This window comes from Corvus kubaryi, unplaced genomic scaffold (assembly GCF_017639235.1).
Source record: "Corvus kubaryi isolate FWS band 111438036 unplaced genomic scaffold, C.kubaryi_AGA036_p1.0 76, whole genome shotgun sequence".
NCBI lineage: Eukaryota > Metazoa > Chordata > Aves > Passeriformes > Corvidae > Corvus > Corvus kubaryi.
The window spans coordinates 2,284,017-2,306,644 of NW_024582063.1; the positions used below are offsets into that span (position 1 = coordinate 2,284,017).

The 22,628-nt window shown below is 44.7% G+C and overlaps 1 protein-coding gene across 2 annotated transcripts in view; it reads left to right on the forward strand.

The window, feature by feature from the left end:
• Window positions 1-22,628, forward strand: part of ALK (ALK receptor tyrosine kinase) — a 226,187-nt gene that overhangs the window by 198,582 nt on the left and 4,977 nt on the right. The window contains exons 15-27 of one of the 2 annotated variants that reach the window (XM_042051462.1): window positions 757-819; window positions 2,398-2,496; window positions 3,177-3,329; window positions 4,518-4,616; window positions 6,332-6,518; window positions 8,703-8,793; window positions 9,713-9,777; window positions 10,669-10,798; window positions 16,384-16,481; window positions 17,557-17,649; window positions 19,305-19,406; window positions 20,593-20,727; window positions 21,306-21,396. In XM_042051462.1, coding sequence (XP_041907396.1) covers window positions 757-819; window positions 2,398-2,496; window positions 3,177-3,329; window positions 4,518-4,616; window positions 6,332-6,518; window positions 8,703-8,793; window positions 9,713-9,777; window positions 10,669-10,798; window positions 16,384-16,481; window positions 17,557-17,649; window positions 19,305-19,406; window positions 20,593-20,727; window positions 21,306-21,396 — 1,406 coding nt within the window. Of the gene's footprint in view, window positions 1-46; window positions 866-2,397; window positions 2,497-3,176; window positions 3,330-4,517; window positions 4,617-6,331; window positions 6,519-8,702; window positions 8,794-9,712; window positions 9,778-10,668; window positions 10,799-16,383; window positions 16,482-17,556; window positions 17,650-19,304; window positions 19,407-20,592; window positions 20,728-21,305; window positions 21,397-22,628 lie in introns of those variants that run through there. The other variant, XM_042051463.1, reaches the window with a different exon arrangement.

A 22,628-nucleotide genomic window follows, 5' to 3' on the forward strand; every position in this document is an offset into this window, starting at 1 on the left:
CCTTTTGAATATGTGGTACTCCCAGATTCCGCCTCCTCATAAGAAGGTGAGGCAAAACTCATGAAAACACAGGTCAAGGGGGAATATAGAATCTTAATGAATGCAAATAGAAGGTACGCACAGTGCTGGATACTTGGCATAAATAAGGGTATCAGAGATGGAATAGCCATAGCAATGGTAACAATTCTCCCAAAATAATGCAGTACCTCTCATAAACAAAGTTGTTTGATTTTTGATGTGGGAGTTTGCAGTGCCAGTGTGGCGTTCTGCTCCCTGCACTGTTTTGTGCTGTGTGGACATATTCACAGTTTCCCTGGCTTATGCAGAGAGAGCATAATTGCACCCTGGCTAGAAGTCTCTGAGAAGAGACCTTGGACTGAGCAACCAGCAGAGATGAAAGTGAGTCACTGATGGGTATGTTGTGTGAAGAGCAGGACTGGGATGTGTTTTCACACCCCTTTCACTAAATTCCTTTTGTTCTACTTTAGAACTGACACTGTTCTTTTTCAAAAGTATTTTTGGCAAAGAGAAGGGGTAGGCTCTGTAAACCAGAAATAAGTGGTTGGAGACTAGGTAGGGATATCTTTTTAAATTTTCCATAGAAAATACTCATCCTTGTATGGTAGGTGGAAAGAGGTGCAAATGACAACTTTCAGCTGAGATGTTTTGAATGGGTGCTTGTCCTGCAGATCCCTGCAGTGTTTCTTACACAAAAAGTAACCCCTAGCTGTGCCTTTTCTCTTCTCTCAACTGCAGGTGGTGGAGGTGGCTGGAATGATAACACTTCCTTCCTGTGGTCAGGAAAATCCTTGCTGGAAGGTGCTACTGGAGGAAGATCCTGCCCCCAGGCCATGAAGAAGTGGGGGTGGGAGACAAGAGGGGGTTTCGGAGGGGGTGGAGGGGGGTGCTCCTCAGGTGGAGGAGGCGGAGGATATATAGGTAAAGTGGCTTCGTGTTCAAGGTGTCCCTTCCCCTCCTTTAGTGCTAATGATCAGCGAAATGCTGATGATAATTCTCCTGTAGCTAGCATATTTGACTGTTATGTACTAGTATGTCTGTGTATTGCCTTTTTAGCACTAGATGAAAATACAGCATTTAGTCTTTGAGCAAAGAGCCAGATGCCAGTCCTTCAGCTGCAACCCTGGCTTTGCGCTCTGCAAAATGCGCCATTGAGATCCTGCTGTGATTCCTAAGCCTTTCATGTTGGGGTGACAGTGCTGGAGAAGGAGGAGCCATAGCTTGTGTGCTCCCGTTGCCAGCACTTGTGTTTGGAGGACTTTGGTCCTGGAGACTGGCAGCCCGGCTTTATGCCGGGGGAAAGACACAGCTTCTCCCCTGCCCTGCTGTGGGTGGGCCTTGGTTTCTGGGGGCAGAGGCTCAGGCTGCCAGCCTGGACCCCTCTTAATATGACTTCAGTCAACAAGGAGCTAATTGCATGTGCCCCTGTGTCTCAGGGCAGCTGTCAGATGGCATTATGTTGATTACAAATGGTGTGGGCCAGATTCAAGATCTCAACTAACCCATAGTCTCCTGGGCCACGTAGTTTCTGCAGCCATCTGTGCTGTGGTGGACTCTTTAACCCCTGGTTCTCCACAGCTTAAATTAGGTATATGGTAGATGAGAAATCTTGAGAGGAAGTAATGAGTTTAAATGATTAAGTGCATGTTTTGTACCAATGTTACTGTGTAACGCTTCTTTTTCCAACAGAATGACTCACATGACCTTTTTTTAATTTCACTGAAGACAATTAAAGGGAAAAAGCTATTTTTGGGTGGGGTGGGGGAATTGTTGCATGCTTGAAGTACAAAATGTGTGGCCCATATTGTGTTTCTGATATTCTTTATGTATTGCCCATACTTTGCTTCTGGTGTGTTCTATATGCTCAAGCACAAATGAGCAACTCATAAATTCCTTCAGTCCCCACTCCTGGTGGACCACCCTGCTTTTAGGGTGCAAAGGAGAGGAAGGATATGAGGTTTTTCATTCCCTCTGCTGACACAGTACATACCTTGATCAGCAAGGGTATTAATTTAGCCCTTGAGTACTGGTGCTTTCCAGTCTCTTGGCTACACAAATTTTAAGAAGGGCTTGTATGTTTCACAACATCCAAATGGTTAAAGATGAAGTTTGTGCCTTAGTTTGCAACAGTCTACCTAAATAGAGCTAATAAATGGATTGTCACAAGATTCTGTCATTAAATTGAAATTCTAGAGATGAAGTCCAGTGGTTCATGCCACAACTTGCTTAATATTCCCAATATATTAAATGCTTTAACTTTTCTCTTTTTTCATTTGGATGCCTCCCTAAATATGCTGAATTCACGCATGTTGCCATGTTTATCTGTGTTACATTGTCAGTGAGCCTCAGTCTGTTAAGGTAACTTCTGGTTTGACATAGGTGGCAATGCTGCTGTGGACAATGACCCAGAGATGGATGGGGAGGATGGTGTGTCCTTTATTAATCCAATTGGTACTTTATACACTCCAGCACTTAAAGGTATTCATACTGGTCAGATGTCTTCTAGGGGGCTTTTTTCCTTTTAAAATAGTAGGACAATTTATAACCATTTGGGTACAACTCAGTGTCGTGAACATGAGGAGGCAGAAAGATAGTGTATAAAGTACAGTGGAGAATAAACAGAGGTAGCAGGAAAAAAAATAGGGAGAGAGAACATTCAGGCTATTGGGAAACACTCCCAACAGTACAGTCCACCAGCCTACAGAATAGTTTTGAACATGGAAAGTGATAACAGAACCTCACAGCTCAGATACTTAAAGAAAAAAAGAGACACAACACCTGACTATTCACTAACAAGCAAGTTCCTTAGAGCGTCCCTTGGTAAAATATCCAGGTGCTGCCCAGCAGTGCATGGGAGTGATAAATATTGCCACTCCAACCTGTGTTTTCCCAGAAGTCAGTGTCTTTAATATGTTTGCAGTGTGTTCCGAAAACAACAAAAAAATCTACTTGTTAAAAAATCTGCTTGCTTTAGAATAGCCAGAAGTATTTTCAAATACAGATGCACTCTGGCCTGGTAGATTCAGCCAGAAAGTTTTGAAGACATTGCAGTGTTTGATCTTGGAGGGAGTAAAGGCCAGGAAAGAAAAGGGTGAGCCCAAAGAAATTATAAGAATGGTCTTACAGTAATTAACTCAGCTTCTTCATCCACTCCCTAGTGACAGAGGGGCACGGAGAGGTGGAAATTAGGCTGCACCTTAACTGCAGTCACTGTGAGATGGACGAGTGCCATGTTGATCTTGAAACTCAAAAAGTCATTTGCTTTTGTGAGCCAGGCACAGAGTTGGCTGAGGATGGTGTGTCTTGCACAGGTAAGTAGGTGTGTGGGGTACTGCTGACTTGTGGGACAGAAAATGCATGGCCAAAGGCTGTAGTCTGGACTGTAAGACATCCTGAAAGTGCCATCTAATCTTCCTCAAACCTGGCTTCAGTTGAACCTTCTTTCCTGCTGATGTATGCTGCAGAGTTCTTTTGCCAGGATTTAGCCACATCAATGCTGAAGACTGGGGCACTGAGCAGCAGTGCTACTTCGCTCTACAGTATATGTTTGGCATACTGGGCAGATCTGAGCAGAGTCAAATTTTGTGCCTGCTTGTGCTGGTGCTCATGGTCTGCTCTGAAATCCTGAACATTTGCTCACTGAAGGAATTTTCCAGCTAAACTTAAATGCCAGCCCAGTTCTCTAAAGAACAACAACAACAAAAAAATTTGTGCAAGGTGAAGGAAAATATGATTCCTATGGATTTGGACATTTAAGGTAAAAGTTCAGAAACTGTGAGAAATTCTGTGCAAGATTTCTCTGAAAAAAACTAAATACAGTGCCTGTACTTGCCTTTCTTTCAAAACGAGGTGCTCAGAGCTCCATTACTAGGTTTGCTTCATATTCTTGTGTAGCAGCCAGAGCAGGTCACTCCAGGGGTTTGGGATCCTGCTTTCAGCTTTGTCACTGGCATGGGAAAATTGTTGAGTTTTTACCATTCCTGCTTGTAAGATGGGTAAAAGGCATGGTCATTTTGTCAAGGTGAAGTAAACCTTAATAGCATGATCCCACATGAGGATGCAGCTCCACTACACTGTTATCAGGTTTTTCTGCCTGGATTACATGCATTTAGATGATATATTGCAGTCCTCCTGCTTTTGCTGTGATTTGGCATTGATAGCAGCACTTTAACCCTGACAACGTAATGTTCTTTCTACCTCCCCAACCTCCTGCCCGTGGTTTTTATGGTCTTGTTTTCACACCCAAGGAGTTCACATGTTAATTCATTGATAGTGAACCATCTGTTTTAATGGCTTGATATTAATTGAGGAAAGTGAAACAATGAGGTATGAGAAGTCATAGATCCTGAGAACTGGTCATGCCCAAGGTTGCTCCTACACTATAGGAGCAGCAGATGAGTAAATGGAAGGAAGAGCAGAAAAACATTTGACTGCAAAAAAAAGTGGCTCCTGGAAGATCATTTCAAACATACAATTCCTTCTTCTCCTTTCTGTTACAGCTGAGCCCGTGGTTCGTCTCCCTTTCTCCTTGGTCTTGTCCGTAGTGACTTCAGCATTGGTGGCTGCTTTAATTTTGGCGTTTTCAGGAATCATGATAGGTGAGTGTTTCTCTGCAAAAGATATTTTCATAGGAGGGCTGGATCCGAGCCATGGATAATTGGGCCCTGAGAGGCAAAAGGATTCAGGTTTTCAGCTAGTGCTGTATTTAATGACACCTTCCCACACACATCTTAACTTCAGATTTCTGCAGTTGTTTCTAACCACAATGACCAGTTCGAGAAGGCTTTGGTTACTGACTGCATCACAAAAGAGACATTTATTTATTGTTTGTGTTGTACTACGAAGCTGCCAGAACACAGCTGCTTCTGGTTTTGTGAGATCTGGTGCTGTTTAATGCCTAAAAGCTTCTTTATTTGTATGCCTACATACAATTTTTACCTCTTGATGTATGACATTTAAGCCTAAACTCTGACATAGGTTCCTCTTTCACAAACTGCTACTTAGTAGGATGTCAGTATTCTTGGAATTTTCATTTGAAATTCTAAAAGGTATTTTTCACCTTTTCATGTTCTTATTTCAAACAATCTGCTCACCTGCATTTGGTGCAAGCAGAATAGATTTGAATCAATGAAAAGCAGTCAGGGATTCAAACCACAGCTTTGCCACCTTTCTTTGTCCACACTGGGTATGGTCTGGGGGAGGAGAGGGATGTACCTAGAGCAGGAAATTAGATTTACACAGCTGTTTCAGTTTTAAGAATTTCAGGAGTTATCAGTTGCACACACAGGGCCCTACGTCTATGATTTCTGTCCTGACAGTACCTTTTTACAGTGGCTAAATACTTCTCAGGAGTGGAAGAGTAATCCTCTTTCCATCCAACGAGCCTATCATTTCCATCTCAGGAAAGGGCAACGACTTAAAAGATCAAAGCAAAGGCAATGAGGAGGAAAATGGAGGACAGGAAGGGTTTGTGAACAGGTCATTACATCCATCTGCCTTTGCGAGTGCATGTTTACCCCTTAAATTTTTCCCCTGAGCAACATCTGCTGGAGAAGATGCAATACCTATTACCGTCACAGTCTTTGGGCTCAATCCAGCTCCCACAGAAATCAATAGTGATTTAACCTGCTCATGATTGTCATCTTCTTTTGGAAAAAATCCTGCAATATCAGTTACTATTTCAAGGATATCCTCAGGATGTCTTCTTTCAAGGTGTGGTTTTTAATGACATGGCAGAAGTATCAGTGAAGTGATGCAAGGAATATAGCACTAGCATAAACTGACTTCAAATGTAGTCCTATCTGTTGTTTAGAAACAGAGAAAGTTTTGAAAAATTAGCTATTTTCTGCATACATCATGTTATTCTGAGGAAACAGCTTAGGCTATCAATTTTGAACAATATGATACAATAATTAATTTCAGACGTTAGTCACTTCTGTGTGATTTAGAAAAGTTGGCTATACCCCAGCTCCCTCAAGTTTCAAACTGGACTTGTATTTGGAAGGTCAGGTTAAATTAAATAGAGCAGAACTAAATATCAGAACTGTGAACTCTGAGTCTCTCCAAGTGAAATTCATTTACTTTTTCCAGACAGTCCATGAGCAAGCCTGTTTCTTCATAAGATGTGTAAATCAAAGGTTCCTGGATGTCTTTAGATTCCATTTTCTATCTGTAATTATTTGACGTAGAGAAATATGCCAGTGTCACTGGCTGGTTTGATTCCCTGAAGTCTGGGCACACCACAGCAAATCCCAGTGAGAGTGCTGTCCCAAATCAGTCTCTGTGTGTGGTTAACTGTGTTCTCCATGTTCAGTGTACCGCCGCAAGCGCCAGGAGCTGCAGGCCATGCAGATGGAGCTGCAGAGCCCAGAATACAAACTGAGCAAGCTGCGTACCTCCACCATCATGACAGACTACAATCCCAACTACTGCTTTGCAGGAAAGACCACCTCCATTAGTGACCTTAAAGAGGTGCCTCGAAAAAACATCTCCCTCATCCGGTAAATTCATCTTTGCCTTCCCCGTCCTTCACACTGTACACCCACATATCCTGGCTCTCCCAGAGAGGTGTGAACGCACAGCTTTGTGCAGGCACATGCAAATTCTTGCACACTTTTAGGCTCATACCCCTTTTCATAAAATATAAAGCTGCAGTAGTTAGGCTCGTGTGGAGAGGACTAGACTTTGGCATTCACCTTGACCTTCTCCAGGTGCACTGTTCATCCCCTGGGAATGTGAGGAGAACTGAATAGTCATCACCAGTAATTCAGATACATCTTTTACAGGCTATGCAGTGAATGCCCCATTGCTATGAGCTGATGAAATTCTGGGATGGCTGAGGCTTGTAGGAGGCTCTTTTAAATCTTTGATGGGATCTTTGGTAAAGACGATGACATCCTTAAGTGCAATAGCAAAGAAAGCAATGGGTTTGAAAATGCCAGACAGTATTAAAAGGACAGGAATATAAAGCCAGCAGGATAATCACATCTAGATGAGAACTGCTGGAAAGCTCAAAAGTGTCTCCTAAGAAAAACTTGAAAATTCAGAGTTCTTACACTCTTTGCTCTACTGCAAGGTAGTTGTGAATGTGACAGTACCTTGGTACCATGCAGTGGTACACAAAAAACAAAAAACAAGTGGAAGCAGGAGTCCTTGGAAAACTGGGAAGCTTAAGCTGCTGAAAAAGATGATGCTCAGAGCAGCCTATGCAGTCTGCAATGTTTTGCTGTCTCTTATCTTATTCCCCCTTACCTGCACATCTTGCTGGACTGCACCTGGAAGCTTCCAGTGTACCCTGTGCTGCTGCTCCCTTTGTCACTTGGACTTCGAAAGGATTTTCTGTGGCAAGCAGATAGCAGAGGATATAGCTGGGAATTGGCAAGGGAAGGGAAAGTGGACTTTTTGGAAGGAGGGTGAGTTATGAGCTGTGGAGATCTGGTTTATCCCCTCAGTTTGTAATAGGTTGGTCAGGCAGAGACAAGAATGGTGTCTCAGGCTGATACCTACAAAATGTTATTACACAAAGTGGTTGAGTCACAGGCAACATGAGCCCTCAGTGTGGTTTCACTGCCCAGACTGGTCTCTATCCTGGCAAAACTACAGACAGAGCTTATGCAACAGCAGAGGAGATTGTTTTTCCTTGTTCATACGGGCAGGAGGGCAACAGCCCATGCAAAAGCAGTCCACTGATACAGCAGAGAACAGAATCAATGCAGCTCTCAGCCCAGACCCGGCTCTAACAGGAGAGTGCATGTTGTAGCCAAGAGCTTTACTGGGAGCCTTTTACCCAGACTGAGATGCAGGAATGCCTCTTAGAGGCTCAAAATACTACTGCCCAATGTGCAGCCCATGCAGGGTTAAGAGGGACTCGGGGTGCAGCCTCATCCTCTGCCATATTTCACTGTGTCATTATGACAGGCCACTGATGTGAAATAGCTGTTGTTGTACCAGTTGTCTTAACATTAAGAGAGTGAGGAATAGACAGGGATGTAAAACCTGTAGCACAAGGACATGGGACATGAGCTATTGTATGACTACTCTTATTCCTTTCTCTTTTTCTTGTAATCTTATTCAAAATAAAACTGTAAGTTTCATAATATGATCACTGCCAGAAACAATTCTCAGCACAAATTCCTAGAGCTGAGTGCTTTACAAAGCACTGTCATCGCCATTTACTGGCTAAGGTACTTGCCCAGAATCACACAATAAATCAGGAAAAGTTATTTGGTTTAGAATTCAGGTCTTTTGAGAATCATTGTGCCTCCTAGTTTCTTGTTCAATGTTTTGTTTAATGGTGATGCAGAAATATCATGGGAACTGTTAATGTATTTTGGGTGTGTAAACACCAAGACTTAAGTCCTGTCTTTATTGATCTGTTTTGGAGCACCCACCACTGAGCACTGATACCAAGGCCAAAGATGAGTGCTCTCTGTTACATGCTGCAATGCCAGCAGCTCAAATTCACTGGGGACTGTTCACTTCCATGGATTGCTTTCTCTTCCAGTTAAATACAAGTAGGTCTGTGAAAGATCTCACCAAGGTCTGGTCCCCTGCATATTGTCAATATCCAGTTCTCCCTGTTACACTGCCATGAAAATTGTGAGCCCGTTCTGTGAGCTGTGTCCACAGTGTTATAATGTGTGTTCTCTGTAGTAAAACCTTCTTGTCTTCTCTGGTCTGTCCAGGGGTTTGGGCCACGGAGCCTTTGGTGAGGTATATGAAGGTCAGGTGACAGGGATCCCCAGCGACCCCACTCCCTTGCAGGTGGCTGTGAAAGTAAGTGACAGTGTATGAGTTATCATGATGGTTTCATGCACCTTTCACCCGAGAGCCCCAATGCATTATAACAATGAAGATGAATGAAGCGTTGCTAAAAGTACTGAAGGACGTGGCTAGAAATGTTGCTGCTCTCTTACAACACTTCAATCCATCACAGCAATGGTACAGCTTGTAGTATATGGGCATGTGAGACTACTAAAAGAGGTCTGTAAATAGTAAATAGTCAAAGATTTCTCATGGAGCTAGAGTGCAGGAATGATAACTAAATCCATCCTCTGTCCATCCTCCCTATGCTACACCTGGTTGGTAATCTGTCCAAAGCCTTGTGAGTCAGAGGCCACAAGTCTTCACTGGGCCAAAAGCTGCTGGCACATGCATCAAAGACCCTGCAAGTAGGAGATAGCTGCTTCTCCAGCGATATCACCACTCCCTTACAGGATGGATATGCATTGGATGTGACGCTAAATGCTAAGAGACCCTGGTAGAGTTCTCCAGGCCTTCAGCAGCCTAGCTGGCTTGTTTTCTCCTAGAGGTTACATAGCAGCAGAGTCCTTCTGCTGGTTGTAGATCCCAGTCTTGCTGGAAGGTAGGAGCATTGAACTGCAGAGAACTCAGGAACTGTGATCTCATTCCTCATCTTCTATATAGCAGAGTCCCATATATTGAACCCTTCCCTGTGCACTCTGGGCTATTTCCTTTGCTGGGAGGAGGACGACAGTGGTGTTGATGGGCTGGGTGTTCTCATATTTACCTTTCAACAGGCTTCACAGTCTAGTTTAGCAATGCCCTAATGGTTATCTTAGAGTGAGGTTTCTTTTAGAGAAAGAAGGATTGCTGCAGACTGTGTTAGTGCCAGGTGTTCTACATCTGTAAGATGTAGTATCTTCTCCTTGTCAACCTGTTCTTCCTTTTGCAGACATTGCCAGAAGTGTGTTCAGAGCAAGATGAGCTCGACTTCCTCATGGAAGCTCTCATTATTAGGTGTGTATGAATCACACAGACACCATTTGTATAGGCTTGCAAAGCCCAACAAAATAAAGAAAAAAAGTTCTTCATAGGTGGTGTCCTCACAGCACATCTATACAGTAGATTTAGTACAGAGAGAATAGGGATTACCATCCTTTGAACAGGCACCAAATGATTAAAGGCTAAATTTTCAAAAGGATCCACACTGGTTTTCATTACACAAAGTTTAAAAATTTAAAGCCCAGATTTTAGGATTGATAATAGGATTTTTTGATTTCTCTTAGCGATGAGAACATACCTTAGGAATTTGGGTTTAACTAGCCAAAGCCAACTGATGGCATTGACTTTATGCTGCTGTCATGTCATGTGTCAGTGTCTGAATCCCAGAATCCATGGAACTACTTTCCTATCACTTTGGAGAGGTGGAGAAATAAGGAAGGATTCGAGACCTCGAGAAACATACCCTACAAGCAGATTCCCATGTCAGTATGTTACTTGGAACAACACTGCCCTAGCCCAACTTCTGCCTCTTTGATGGGGGAAATTAAGAGCAGACTTCTCTCTGTTATCAGACATGTTCTGCTTCCTGCCCCCTACAAGTCTTGCTGTAGCCCAAAAAGAATGCAGAAACCAGGGAGAGGAAAAGCAGCCAAAAGCCACTGCTTCCCCACCTCTGTCAGTCCCTGCACTGTGCAGAGAGACACAGAATGCAGGGGTAGTACCTTAGCTTTATCCACTTGCCCCACCTTTGAGATTTGTTACTTCCGGGGGGGGGGGACAAAAAAAGCCAAAAAAAACCAAACCCACAACCAAAACACTCCCTGCAGCAAAAAAGTTTGAATCTTTCCTGCTATTGTGCTTTTTGAGTCCAAGTTACTCCACAACTGAGTGTCCCTGTCTCCACAGCAAGTTCAACCACCAGAATATCGTGCGGTGCATCGGGGTGAGCTTGCAGGCCCTGCCCCGCTTCATCCTGCTGGAGCTCATGGCTGGGGGAGACCTGAAATCCTTCCTGAGGGAGACACGGCCTAGACCGGTAAGGAAAGAGTAAATTGTATTTTATTCAGAGAGCTGCTGCCACAAGGCAAACACTCAGCTGTAAAAGAGCTGATCTACGCAGATACTATTTCCCAGCGTTTTAGATGGTCACAAAATTTCAGTTGCTCTGAGACCACTGTGGAGGCAGAAGCCAGGAGGAGAGGGAGCAGATGCTGCTGGGGCTATGCAGAGCTGCCTTATCCTCAGACTTTGCTAGATAACATTGAAAATACTACCCAAAGGAAGACCAAAATCAAAGTCTAAAAAGTAGAAGTTAAACTCAACTCTTACCTTCCTCTCACCAGCTGGGGGCAGGCTGGGAGGAAGTGTTGAGCTAGTAATATTAAAAAAATAAATCCATTATTTAAACTGCTGATCAGATGCATTTCTGTGGATATCTGTCAGTTCAAATTTGACATAGTCAAGGAGAGAATCTGGCCTGGAGCTGTCAACTTAATAGCAAATATCTTTAGTCCAGAGTTTTAAAGATTTTCCCCACTGAAATCAGCATCAATAGGAAAAGGTAGTCAGCTAGAAATGTGGAAGAAATAAATAATGACTTCTAGAGAGAATTCAGTATTTCAGAGGAATAAAGTTTCTCTGAGTCCCTGGGTCAGAAAGTCACACAGATATTGTTGCATTTTAAGACCAGGGCCCAGCTTCATACTTTGTCTCTAAATTCGACAGAGGACAAAATGCTGCATTTTGTCAGCACAACGGAGACACAAATTCACTCTAACAGATATCAATAAGATTCTTCCTTGAGGCATCTGGAAACAGATCATCTTTTTATTTTCTCCATGCAGTGTGGTTTTCAGGTATATAAAATGGTCTGTGAGACTCAGAAGCACTGCAGTCTTGAATAGGTTGCAATAAAGTGGCTCCTTCCTGGATAACGAGGTTAAACACCCAGAAAGGAAAGTCTGAAATCTGAGCAAGCAGACTTTATAAATACAGGTTGTTTTTCTGAAGCACCTAGAGATGCTCATACAAATGGGCCAAACTTGGTGGTAGGTGAATGGGGAAGTTTGTATTTTGCAACATGGGCTCCACTCTCACCCAGTGCAGCATAAAATGGCACAGGCAAGATATGCTGCCAGGTCAGTGCTTTGTTCAAAACTGCCAGGCCAAGCTGTGCTAGATGTGTGAAGGGGACCGTAAAACGGGATGGGGTTTGGCTCCTTAAATTAGAGGAGCCAGCTCAGTGATCTACAGATCTTGTGAGGAACTGCTAAGAACACTAGTCCTGCACAGCAGGAACTTTTACCTACTTACAGTAAAATGAGCCAGCCGCTTCTGTAGATGAAAAGCCCTTAATCTTGACAGGATGCAGTCATGGGAGCCTTCTGATCTGAGGGGTTTTTTTCTATTTGGCCCTACCCCAGTCATGAGTTCTTCCTTGCCAGGACTTCTGTTCTTGTCAGCAGTAGCTCTGTGCAGCCCCTGTGAAAGCTGATGTCAGAAGAGGCTGATGGTTCAGTCCATTGCTTCCTTCGTATTTCTCTTTCTGCCTTCACAGTGGCTCCCCCCATTCCTCTTCTTTCCTTGTCTTTCCTGACCTGTTTGAGGTTATCTGAGACTGACCATAACAACTACCAAGCACAACGCCTTTTCCCATCAGCTTGAAGATTCTCCCTGGTTTCTGCATTTAACTTGCTCCCAGGAGTGAAGCAGACCTTGGATTGATGAGTGTTGTTTGCTCAGTCCCATGTCTTTCACACTCTGGGAAAGCTGAGCTTCAAATGCAGATGGGTAGTTGCAAGCTGGAACTGATTAGAAAAGCAGTTTCCATTCCCTCTTTAACAGCTAGATGAACATGGACAGCCTGACTCTGTGCAGACACAGATCCACACAGTTTTGCTCCATTCTAATACCTTATTTCCTCTTGCCTTGCCCTGCTTCTGCAACCATCCCATGTGGTGTCTGCCTGGCAAGAATGACAGGGTAATTCATTATCTGGCTGCTGGGGCAGCTTCTGAGGAGCCAATGGCACCTGTGAGTGCTGAGAAATCAGCCTCTGGTGTGGTTTTGACTGCTGGCTCACAAACTATGAGGCAAGGAGGCTATGACTGATGAGAGATGAGACATGTGCAGGGCACTGTGCTCTGTGAAGTATGGGATCTGGCCCTGGAAGTGGATTTACCCTCTGCATACACTTGAGGTGTGACATAGTCTCTGTACATAAGGCCTGTGGCTCAGTGCTACTGGATGTATCTTTGCACTGCTCTTAATGAACCCTGAGCTGCTTTGTTCCTCCTATTGCTCACTCAAGGAAGACAGGCGGAAGGTAGGCATAGCAGGCAGGATGTCTAGCTTTTCAGGCCCATTAAAGGAAGGGAAAGATAAGGGACAGTGCAGAGTAAAGAGGTTTTGATGAACTTTGTTTCCAAAAGGAATTAATTGAACACACAAGCCCTATCTGACAGACTGGGTAGCAGAGGTGCATTGCTTATTCTGCACTAAGCACCACATGAATTACTGCTTTTCCCCTTGTTTTCTTTCCACTTTTGTCTTTTCCAGCTAATATCTTTTACTACCTTGTCTTTCCCACCTACTTTTGCTCTCAGCCTAATTACAAAAAAGAGATTTACATGTTCAGTCTCTACCTTCATCCCCCAGTTGGTCTTTGCACTGCCTTGCCAGTGACAACAAATTCATTTGCTAGTTTGGATAGACTTAATAGAGGCGTAAAAGACATTAACTTGGCACTAATTCTGAGGCTTACAGAAAAAGAAAGCACCATGCTAGAGAGACCACCAGTTGCCACTGGCCAGCTACAACCTGTGTGACTTGGAGCAAGACACATGCAGCATGCTGCCATGCACTTAGCCACTGAAAATCAGGAAAGGGAGCAGAGGGAATGGTGAAGGAGAAAGTGAATAAAGCAAAGGGGGGACTTAAGGCATTGAAAGGGACACGAAATGGAAAACTAAAGCAACTGCAGGAGGTATCAGAACACGGGATCCAACTTAATGAGATGGAGATGCTGCCAGCACTGTCGCATGGTGTTCATCTGTGTTCTTCATGTAAACAATGCAGTTTCAGTTCAGCCAACATGTAATGATTTTTCTGGACTCTAAGCAAGAATGATCATATCTCTGTCCAATATCACTGATACAATACCAGTGATTCTTGTGAAATATGTTGATTTATGCCAGCTAGGTCCACACCATAAGGTTCAGATTCATAATTCCCCATGAGTCCATGGTTTACAGCCCTGAAGGATTTCTCTTTTCCATTTCTAATAGAGTTTCACATCTATTATAGGATTACCTCTTCCCCCTGATCTGCAGAGAGGCAACCTGGTAGATTCAGAGGTGCCTGGAATCGGAGCCTTTGCTCAGTGTGAGCATTGCAGAATTGTCCATTCTGGGAGGTTCAGTGCTGATCTTTCTCACACACAGCACAGCAATCAAAGCACAGCTCTGGCAGAGAAATTGTATATGGATAAATGATTCCCCTCCTTTGTGCTGTGCAGCCTGTTGCACAGAGCAGTGATTACACTGAACAATACACAGAATTTCATTCACCTTTAGCAAGATTCAGCCTTACCTGGGAGGTGTCACACCAGTGCTTCCAGCATGCCCACTGCCCCGAGCAGCGGAACATTGCAGCTGGCATCATCCATTCATCTGGGGAGCAAAAGCTGTAAAGTGAATCCTTTGGTGTGTCTCAAGGCTGCCCCCTTGCAAAATGAATCCCAAACCTCCATTTTTCAAACAAATTACAAGGCTAAATTGTCCTTGGCTGGGCAGTCACATCTGTTTTAGGATTGTATTTAGCCAAATAAAAGGTGGAAGGAATTCATCCAAGGAGGGAAAGGAAAGCAAAAAAAAAAAAAAAAGGGGGGGCAAAAGGGAAAAAAACCACGCAGTTCAAATCAGCTTGTGGCTTCAGCCTACTGACTGCTTTGCAGTATAGCTTGAGTCTGAAATCGATTGTAGAGTAAAGAATTGGGCTTTTTACTCAGTTTTCACTTCAGGTTTCTGACCCTTGCTCAGAAGAGCAAGGAATGGGTAGATTGAGATATTAATTTCCCCTTGGTTATGCCCTGCAAGGGAAAAAGAAGACATGTGCATTCTTTCTTACTGTAGCCATCTTGTGTAGCTGGTGAGTCACTTTAACTCACAGAGGTAAAAGATTATTCTCTCTTCCCCACAAAATGGCTGGGAAAGAACAGCTTTATGTTTGCAGAAAATAGTTATTCTGTAAAGAGGAAGTTTAAGAGGAGATGCAGTCCAGTGTTTTAAAGAATCAGTTAAGTATACATAGGCAATGAACTACTCTATGTAAATAATAAAATATCGATCACATTTTGGTTTATGGCCCTGCATTGAACAAAACAGTCTCTGTTCACACAGAAATGCAGCATTTTTCAATTATTTCACTAGTCAAGTATTGAGGCCAGGTTTTTTTCTAACATCTTCAGAGGACGTAAAGATTTTCTTTCTTGAGTTTTACCACTCAATGACCACTGTTTAACTACTGGCTGCTGCAGAGCAGAGACTTATTTCCAGTCCCAGTGTGCAGTGGTTTAGATCAGGTGGGATGGCCAGCACAGCATTGCATCCATCTGGAGACACTTCATTACAACAGATGGGTTGGAGATCCAGCAGTCCCCGTCACTGCAGAAGCTACGCTGGTCTGTGCACTGGTGTGAGAGCCCCAAGGGCAGGTGTGCCTTTTGGGGACTGGGCAGCATGGTTGGTGTCATAAGAGAGAGCGAAGGAGTGTGATACGCTTGTTTGGTCCAATAACAAAGGCTGATAAACACTTAGCTATCACATGGTTGTTGTGGCATGAACACTCACTGCCACCCAGTTGCTTCTCATCACTCCTCTGGCAGCAGCACTTTCCTCCTGCCCCCAGGACTGGCCACAAGGATCACTGAATCTCGCCACAGGCTTCACTGATTCACACCTCAGGGCAGCAGCTGATGGTTTGGCTTCAGGGGCTGAGAAGCACTGGTGCGAATCCTGCCCTTTCCACTAAAGCATCTGGCTCCTCCTGGCAACGGCTGTGGACTTCATCAGAGGGGCAGGAACAAGGAGTTGGCAGCCTTAGTCTTCCATAGCCATTGGCTACACAAAACTGTGTCAGTGCTCAAAGGGGCAAGATAAAACCTACACAGATGTGGAGGAGGGAAAGAGCAAATGTGACTCATGCCATTATACAAAATGTCATTCTCGTGGTTCAAGGTGACTTTAGAGAGAAGCTGGCAATAATACAAAGAAACTCAGTGAAGAACAGTTCAGGCTACAGATCTCAAAAATCGTGCTGAAAATTCAGAAGAATCTGCCATGAGAACTGGGGGAAATTCTTACAGGAGCATCCCAATGGAGCTGGAAAGTCAGATCCAGCTGATTCTGTCTATTCCGATTCTGTCTCCTGGGATCTGTATGACATTGTGTCTGCACATCCTTTCCATAGTTCACGGATATGACCTCTCTCTTGTGTGTTCTCCTAACCCCTTTGTGTATTGACATCAGAGGTACGTCACTTGCCGGAGAGCTCCCAGCGCTGTATCAGCGACGACTCACACCATGTTCCTGCTTTTAACCCATGTCCCTTCTCTTTTGGTAGAATCAGCCTTCCTCCCTTTCCATGCTGGACTTGCTCCATGTGGCCCGTGACATTGCTTGTGGGTGTCAGTACCTGGAGGAGAACCACTTCATTCACAGGTAGGTGAGCACAGCCTGGGCAGGACTTGCAGAGAGGCCAGCACGGGCTCCTACTGCCCTGCTCCGTATCTTTATGTCCTGCTGCACTCTAGTGGCTGCATACCCTTAAACAAGGGTAGACAAAATCCGAATCATAGAAGCAATAAAGAGAGGAGCTGCTATAAATCAGGCTGGCACAGGTCTGTAGTTTTGCCAAAGATCCTGAGCCCTGTCTCAGGGCCTGCACTTGTGCAGCCTATTTGGCTACTCTGCAAATGGACACAGTCTTGTGACAGAAGTCTTTAAAGCTCTTCCTGTCATGAATTTTATTTAGTGCCTGTCTACTCATTTTGGAAGGCTTTTCTTTTCCCCCTCAAAGAACACCTGTACAAGCACAGCCAGAAGGGCAACATCTGGTGACCATTGCTCCTGCAAAACAGGGTGTTTGGCAAGCATCTAAAATCCTGCCTTATGAGGAGAGATGAGTAGAGAGGTGGCAGTTCACAGTTCTGAGAGACACCCACTGTGTGTGCCACTGTGTTATTCAGACCTCAGTGTTTACTCCAGCCCAGCAGAGGTGGAGCTTGGAGCTTTACCTGCATACACAGGTTCAGGCCCACAGCTTCAGTATTCAGAGCAACACCTGCACATTGTTCTACCTGTCTCTGACAGTACAACAGCCTTTTGACAACACTTGAACAAGCACAGTAGGAACAGATGAGTGGATCATTCCCCAGACAGCTTGATGTTGGGATTAGTACATTGCTGAAATCAGCTTCACTTCTTGCACTCCTTACAGACATAAAAATAGCTCCTGGGGTGAAGGGAGGCTCACGGGAGGCCCACCCTTTCAACTAGAAGATGTTATGTGAAGTTTAAAGCAAAAATGTTAAAGAACAAAACTGTTCCTGCTGTGGGGATAGACTGGAATTGGGGACATTGCAGTTATCCATAAACACTGACTTTTCTGGCTGTTCTAGGTTCTCTGCAGCTCATGAAAGTAGGTACTATTTTTTGTTTTCTTTTTGACTTGCAAAACTGTCAAATTATTAAGTGGTTCTTCTCTTTCTGTTTCTTTTCTTCCCCTTCCTTTTAGGGATATTGCTGCGAGGAACTGCCTCCTTACCTGTCGAGGGCCTGGGAGAGTGGCTAAGATTGGAGACTTTGGAATGGCCCGGGATATATACAGGTAGCAGAGCCAAGCCCAGGGTACCTGCAAGTGGAAGGTCACTGAAATGAGGGAGGAGCAGTGTTTGTGCAGGCTCTTGTGCTGCTCTGTGTAACCCTAGTGAGGTGAGAGGAGAGATTCCACCCTGGTGAATCCCAGCTGGTGCCTTTCTGGTGTTTGCCTTGAACTGTTCTGGAGACTTTTCCCACTCCTGACATCTCTCTCCTGGGCAGCGAAGTCTAATGGTCATGGAAGGTGCTTTTCTTCCCTCTTAGACTCTGTCCTCAGTTTCCTTTCTTTTTGTTCTCCACACTGAATGGCATTAATGTGCCCTTTTGTTTCGTGATCCCAAATGATTCTGAGTTTAATCTCTCTCCTTGATGCTACCCCTGCACCTTTGGTTTGGTATCATCAGTAAATCTCCTCAATTTACTGCAGCTAAAGGAGGAAGGTGAAGAAGAAGGTCAGGAAAATGTAATCACCCAAACTTGAATTCAGCCAGGGCATGGGGTTAACTACCTCTGCTCTTGCAAGAAGTGCCAGAAAATCTTTAATGACCATAAGCAGTCAGAGCTGCAGTTTGATGTCTCATCTTCCATAGAGCACCTCTAGAAGTGCAGCTCCATATCCTGCTGTGCTGAGGAATTGATTTGCCCTGACTCGGAAGAAGGAATGCCTTGTGCTCAGTCACCCGCGCTGCTTATTCCAGTGCCTTGCCTTCTTTTTTTCCTGCTTGGGGATTCTCCTGTGCAATCACTAAGCTGGGCTTGGCTCTGCTTAGCTTGAGATCTGACAGTATCACAGCCTGAGGTGATGCAAACAGAGTTCTATCTTCAAAAACCCAAGCGTGTCAGAGCTGCTTGGGTTTTTTTCCTCCACAAAGAGCCCCCATGCTGCCCCACTGTCAGATGGGGCTCTGCTGGGAGAAAGGAGCATCTGTCACCCTCACACAATCAGCAGAACCAACTGCCAAGATGAACACTTTAGTGCTGAGCTTTCAAAGGTGCCTTTGAAGTCGGCATTTGTTTCTTTGTCCAGGAGTATCCTTTGGATGCTCAGGCTGTGTGGTTATGATCAGTGGTACCAGCTTGCATGAGCAGCCTCCTGCAACTGCCAGAACAGGATTTGGGGCTTGCAGGTTTTATTTTAAATGACAGTGACTCTAAAGGGCTGTTGTAATTCCTGTCTCAGGAACATTTTTGTGCTACTCTCCCAGCTCTAATGGCATCCTCCTCAACAAGCTCCTTGTTACTACAAAGGGGTTTGGATTTTACTCGCAGTGCTTTAGACTGGGTATATATGGGATAGGTTTGGTTTATTTTTGGTGGGGCTGCTCAAGATGACCATGTGTGAGATGAGGTGAGGAGGTCTTGCTGTGGTTGAAAAGGGCAGGAGAAGGCTCTGCCAGCAGCAGTTACTGTGTTAGTAATTCCCTAGCAGGATAACTAGTTCACCAGATCAAGCCTGAAGTGATGTAGATTAAGCAGCACTTCCATGGTTTGCTCCTTTCCACTACTTTTATGAGAAGAAACAGGCCATTTCAGCACTTAGATTGTTCCACCTAAATTAGTCTCTCCTGTGGCTCATAATTTCAATATTTGTAATTATAAAAATCCCATATTAATGGCATTTTCTGAATTTTTGGCTGAATCTTTTGTTTTGTTTGTTCTTTGCAGAGCCAGCTACTATCGTAAGGGTGGGTGTGCAATGTTGCCTGTCAAATGGATGCCTCCTGAGGCCTTCATGGAAGGGATATTTACATCAAAAACAGACACATGGTGAGCTTCCTTTCCTCCTCTGTCCAGTCTGTCTGTGTTGTAACCCCTTTTGTAAACTGTGAATATTTTGTAAAAAACACACGTTCTCTTTCACTTCTCACATACTCAAAAGACAAGCTGGGTCTTTCAGAGCCAGTGGTGGTAGGGGAGATGAGGGAACAGAAAGGTCAGACCTGTGCAGAGGTGGGTGCTGCAGGACAAGTGAGCAGGCAGGGAAAGGAGACCAAAGCAGATGCAGGTGCTGCTCCAGGGAGGAAAGCATTGGTCCCACACTGAGGAAAGCAGCACGGGAGGCTGCAGGCAGGATCCATCCTGCCAGTCAGGGAGAAGGGTGTCGTACATGGTGGGTTTTGCCTTTCTCCTGGCCTACAGCAGCACTGGGAGCTCCTGAGTGGCCAGAGGTGGGGAGGAAAATCAGGTGAGCAGGAGGCAAGAGCTCAGGGCATGTGTGGAGGGGAAGGGGCTAGCGGCCAGGACACAGCTCGTGAGCAAGCCCCAGCAGAGGGGTGAGGTCCACACTCGTACAGGTGAGCTCTGCCTGTCTCAGCACCAAGCAGAGGAGTTTCCCACTGCTGCACATCTCTCTCTACAGTTTTAACCAATGAGGTTGTGGTTTCCAAGCCACTGACCAGGCAAATGCTTTGGAGGGGGTCCTGTCCCAGCCACTGTCCCCAGGGCTTTGCAGGCCACAGCACCCAGGCCCAGAGCTGTGTTTGCTAGGGAGTGTTTTTATTGTATGCTGAGTGACAGGTGGGGCCTGTGGGCCTCAGAGCATCAGTGGGGGTTCACTAGCATGTTACTTCATGCAAGATAGCTATTCCAGAGGAAAAGTTTGCCATAAGTCCTGTCAGTGGTCAGTGTTCTCAGAAAAGGATAACCTGACTTTCACTTTTGTTACCTCTAGCTGAGCAGTGCTGAGTACAAGGGCAAAACAACCATATTTATCACCTACATGATAGGCTTCAGTCACTTAACAGTCAGCTACTGGTATTTGTTAATGGTTTTAAAGTTCATTGTTACAAGTGTGCAGCTTATTTATGTCTGAATCCTACAGCAGGATTTCCACCAGCTGCCTGATCAAAGGTTACAAAGAGCAGTGCTGATGGTACTGAACCTAAAGGCATTGCCCACTGGTGATGGTCATTCCAGTATCCCTCACTTTATTTTCCTTTCCTTCTGTACTCAGGTCCTTTGGCGTATTGCTGTGGGAGATATTCTCTTTGGGATACATGCCCTACCCCAGCAAAAGCAACCAGGAGGTTCTGGAGTTTGTCACCAATGGAGGAAGGATGGATCCACCTAAAAACTGCCCTGGCCCTGTGTATGAGACTTTAACTTTGATATATTCATGCAACTAAGTTTCCGTTTCAAATGCTTTTTCTCTAGTCAAAAGTTAATGACTTTTAAGATTAACCTAATCATGGTTAATTGGCCTTATTAAACTTTAGTGCCAGTGATTTCTGTAATATTTGTTTTTTCTGTTGTTTTGAAAAATAATTCAGGGCCCATTTGAGAAGTCCTGGCCACTGCTTGTTTGGTCAAAGATGACACAGTATTTCTGTGTCTTAGGTTAGCTGTGAAACTTCAATGCATCAGACTGTTCACAGGTAGGGAAAACCAGGCTCCTTTATCTGTAGCCCTGCCTACCTTCAGTGTATTATCCAAGGGATTTCAGGTGGATGAGTTATTTCTCTGAAAGGCTGTGGATTTCACCCCACTGGTAGTCACATTTCAGTGCTTAGCACTGCATCAGTTGTCCAGCTCGAGGGAAGGCAGAGAACTCTCATTTGTTAGAAGCAAGAATGGGGATGAATGTTTTTGATTCCTAAGCTGCCATGAGTAGTTGTCACATCCCACGGGATCTGCTGTTCAAGAACACCTCCTGTTCTGCCCTTCCAGCTACCGCATTATGACCCAGTGTTGGCAGCACCAGCCTGAAGACCGGCCCAACTTTGCCATAATCCTGGAGAGGATTGAGTACTGCACTCAGGTATCTGTGTCATTCACCTCGGGTGAGAGGGGTGGAGAGGGTTCTTCTTGAGGAGCTGTGTGGACAAGCCAGGGCATGAGATGAAGAGGCAGCACTGCTGTGCTGCAGTCAGCAGTCCAGGGAGACTGATGACAGCCTGGGCCCTTGGCTGGGGTATTTACCTCAGGTGCCTGATCCCTCTTGTTTTTCGCTGCTGAAAGGCACAGGCTAACACAGGCTTACACAGCTTTACAAAGAGCACACGTGTAGCTCTGCTTCTGCTTATAAAGGCACAGATTCCAACAAGCAAAAGAGCAAAGACAGACCTGCACTGCTTTCATGTGCCTCATCCCAGCCACTCCATCCCAGTGTTTACCCTTAAGGCACACTCAGCATTGAACAGAAATGATCCCAGCTCAGAGCACCCTTTGCAGGTGGTTTCAGCAGCTGTTGGCAGTTTTTTGAATCTGACAGCACTGGAGAAGGCAGGTGGAGAAGGCCAGGCTAAAGGAGTGGTGATGCTTAGACTGAGCAACAGGGAAAAGATGTGGCTGTCTTTCCAAGCCAAAATCTGATTTACTTATTTTTTACCACCAGTTTAGCTTGTGAGGAGTAGAGCAGTTTGGAAATTGTTCTCCTGCCTGCATCAGTGCAGACTCCTTGTATGACCTCACTGTGGTCCACCTCAGTCAGTTTGCTTTCCCTTGTTGTTTGGGAAGCTTGAAGTATTTTTTTACGTGTGTTTGGATCCTGGGATTGGGAGGCATTTTATTCTGCTATCTGTAGCTTGCCATGGCATATAGCAATAAGTAAAGGTTGCCAAGATCACTGCATTTTCTCGCAGTTTGATTTTCAAAACTGCTTAAGTGGCTCAGAACTGCAGTCCCTATGGATTCAGGCTTCAAGGGGTCTGCCAGTATTGTCTTCTCTCTGCTTTCCCATTCCTCCCTTGTTGTGTGGAGGCAATACTTTCATGGCAATACTTTTGATTTTCTCAATATTATCTGAGAGTGTTATGAACTCTGAGATGATATAGATTCCAAAAACCATTCCCACAGGAAATTTCACTGGACATAAAAAATGCTTTTCATTGGTTTTGTGCCTCTGCTTTTCTATGGTAAGTTTAAGGGGTACTTTTTCTTAAAGAGCTGGATTTTAAGGATATCCCTTTGCATCTCACACATAACTGCACTTTGTCTGTATCCCTTCCTCATGGAATGTGGCCTCTGGGTGGTGGGATGTGTTGAGATCAT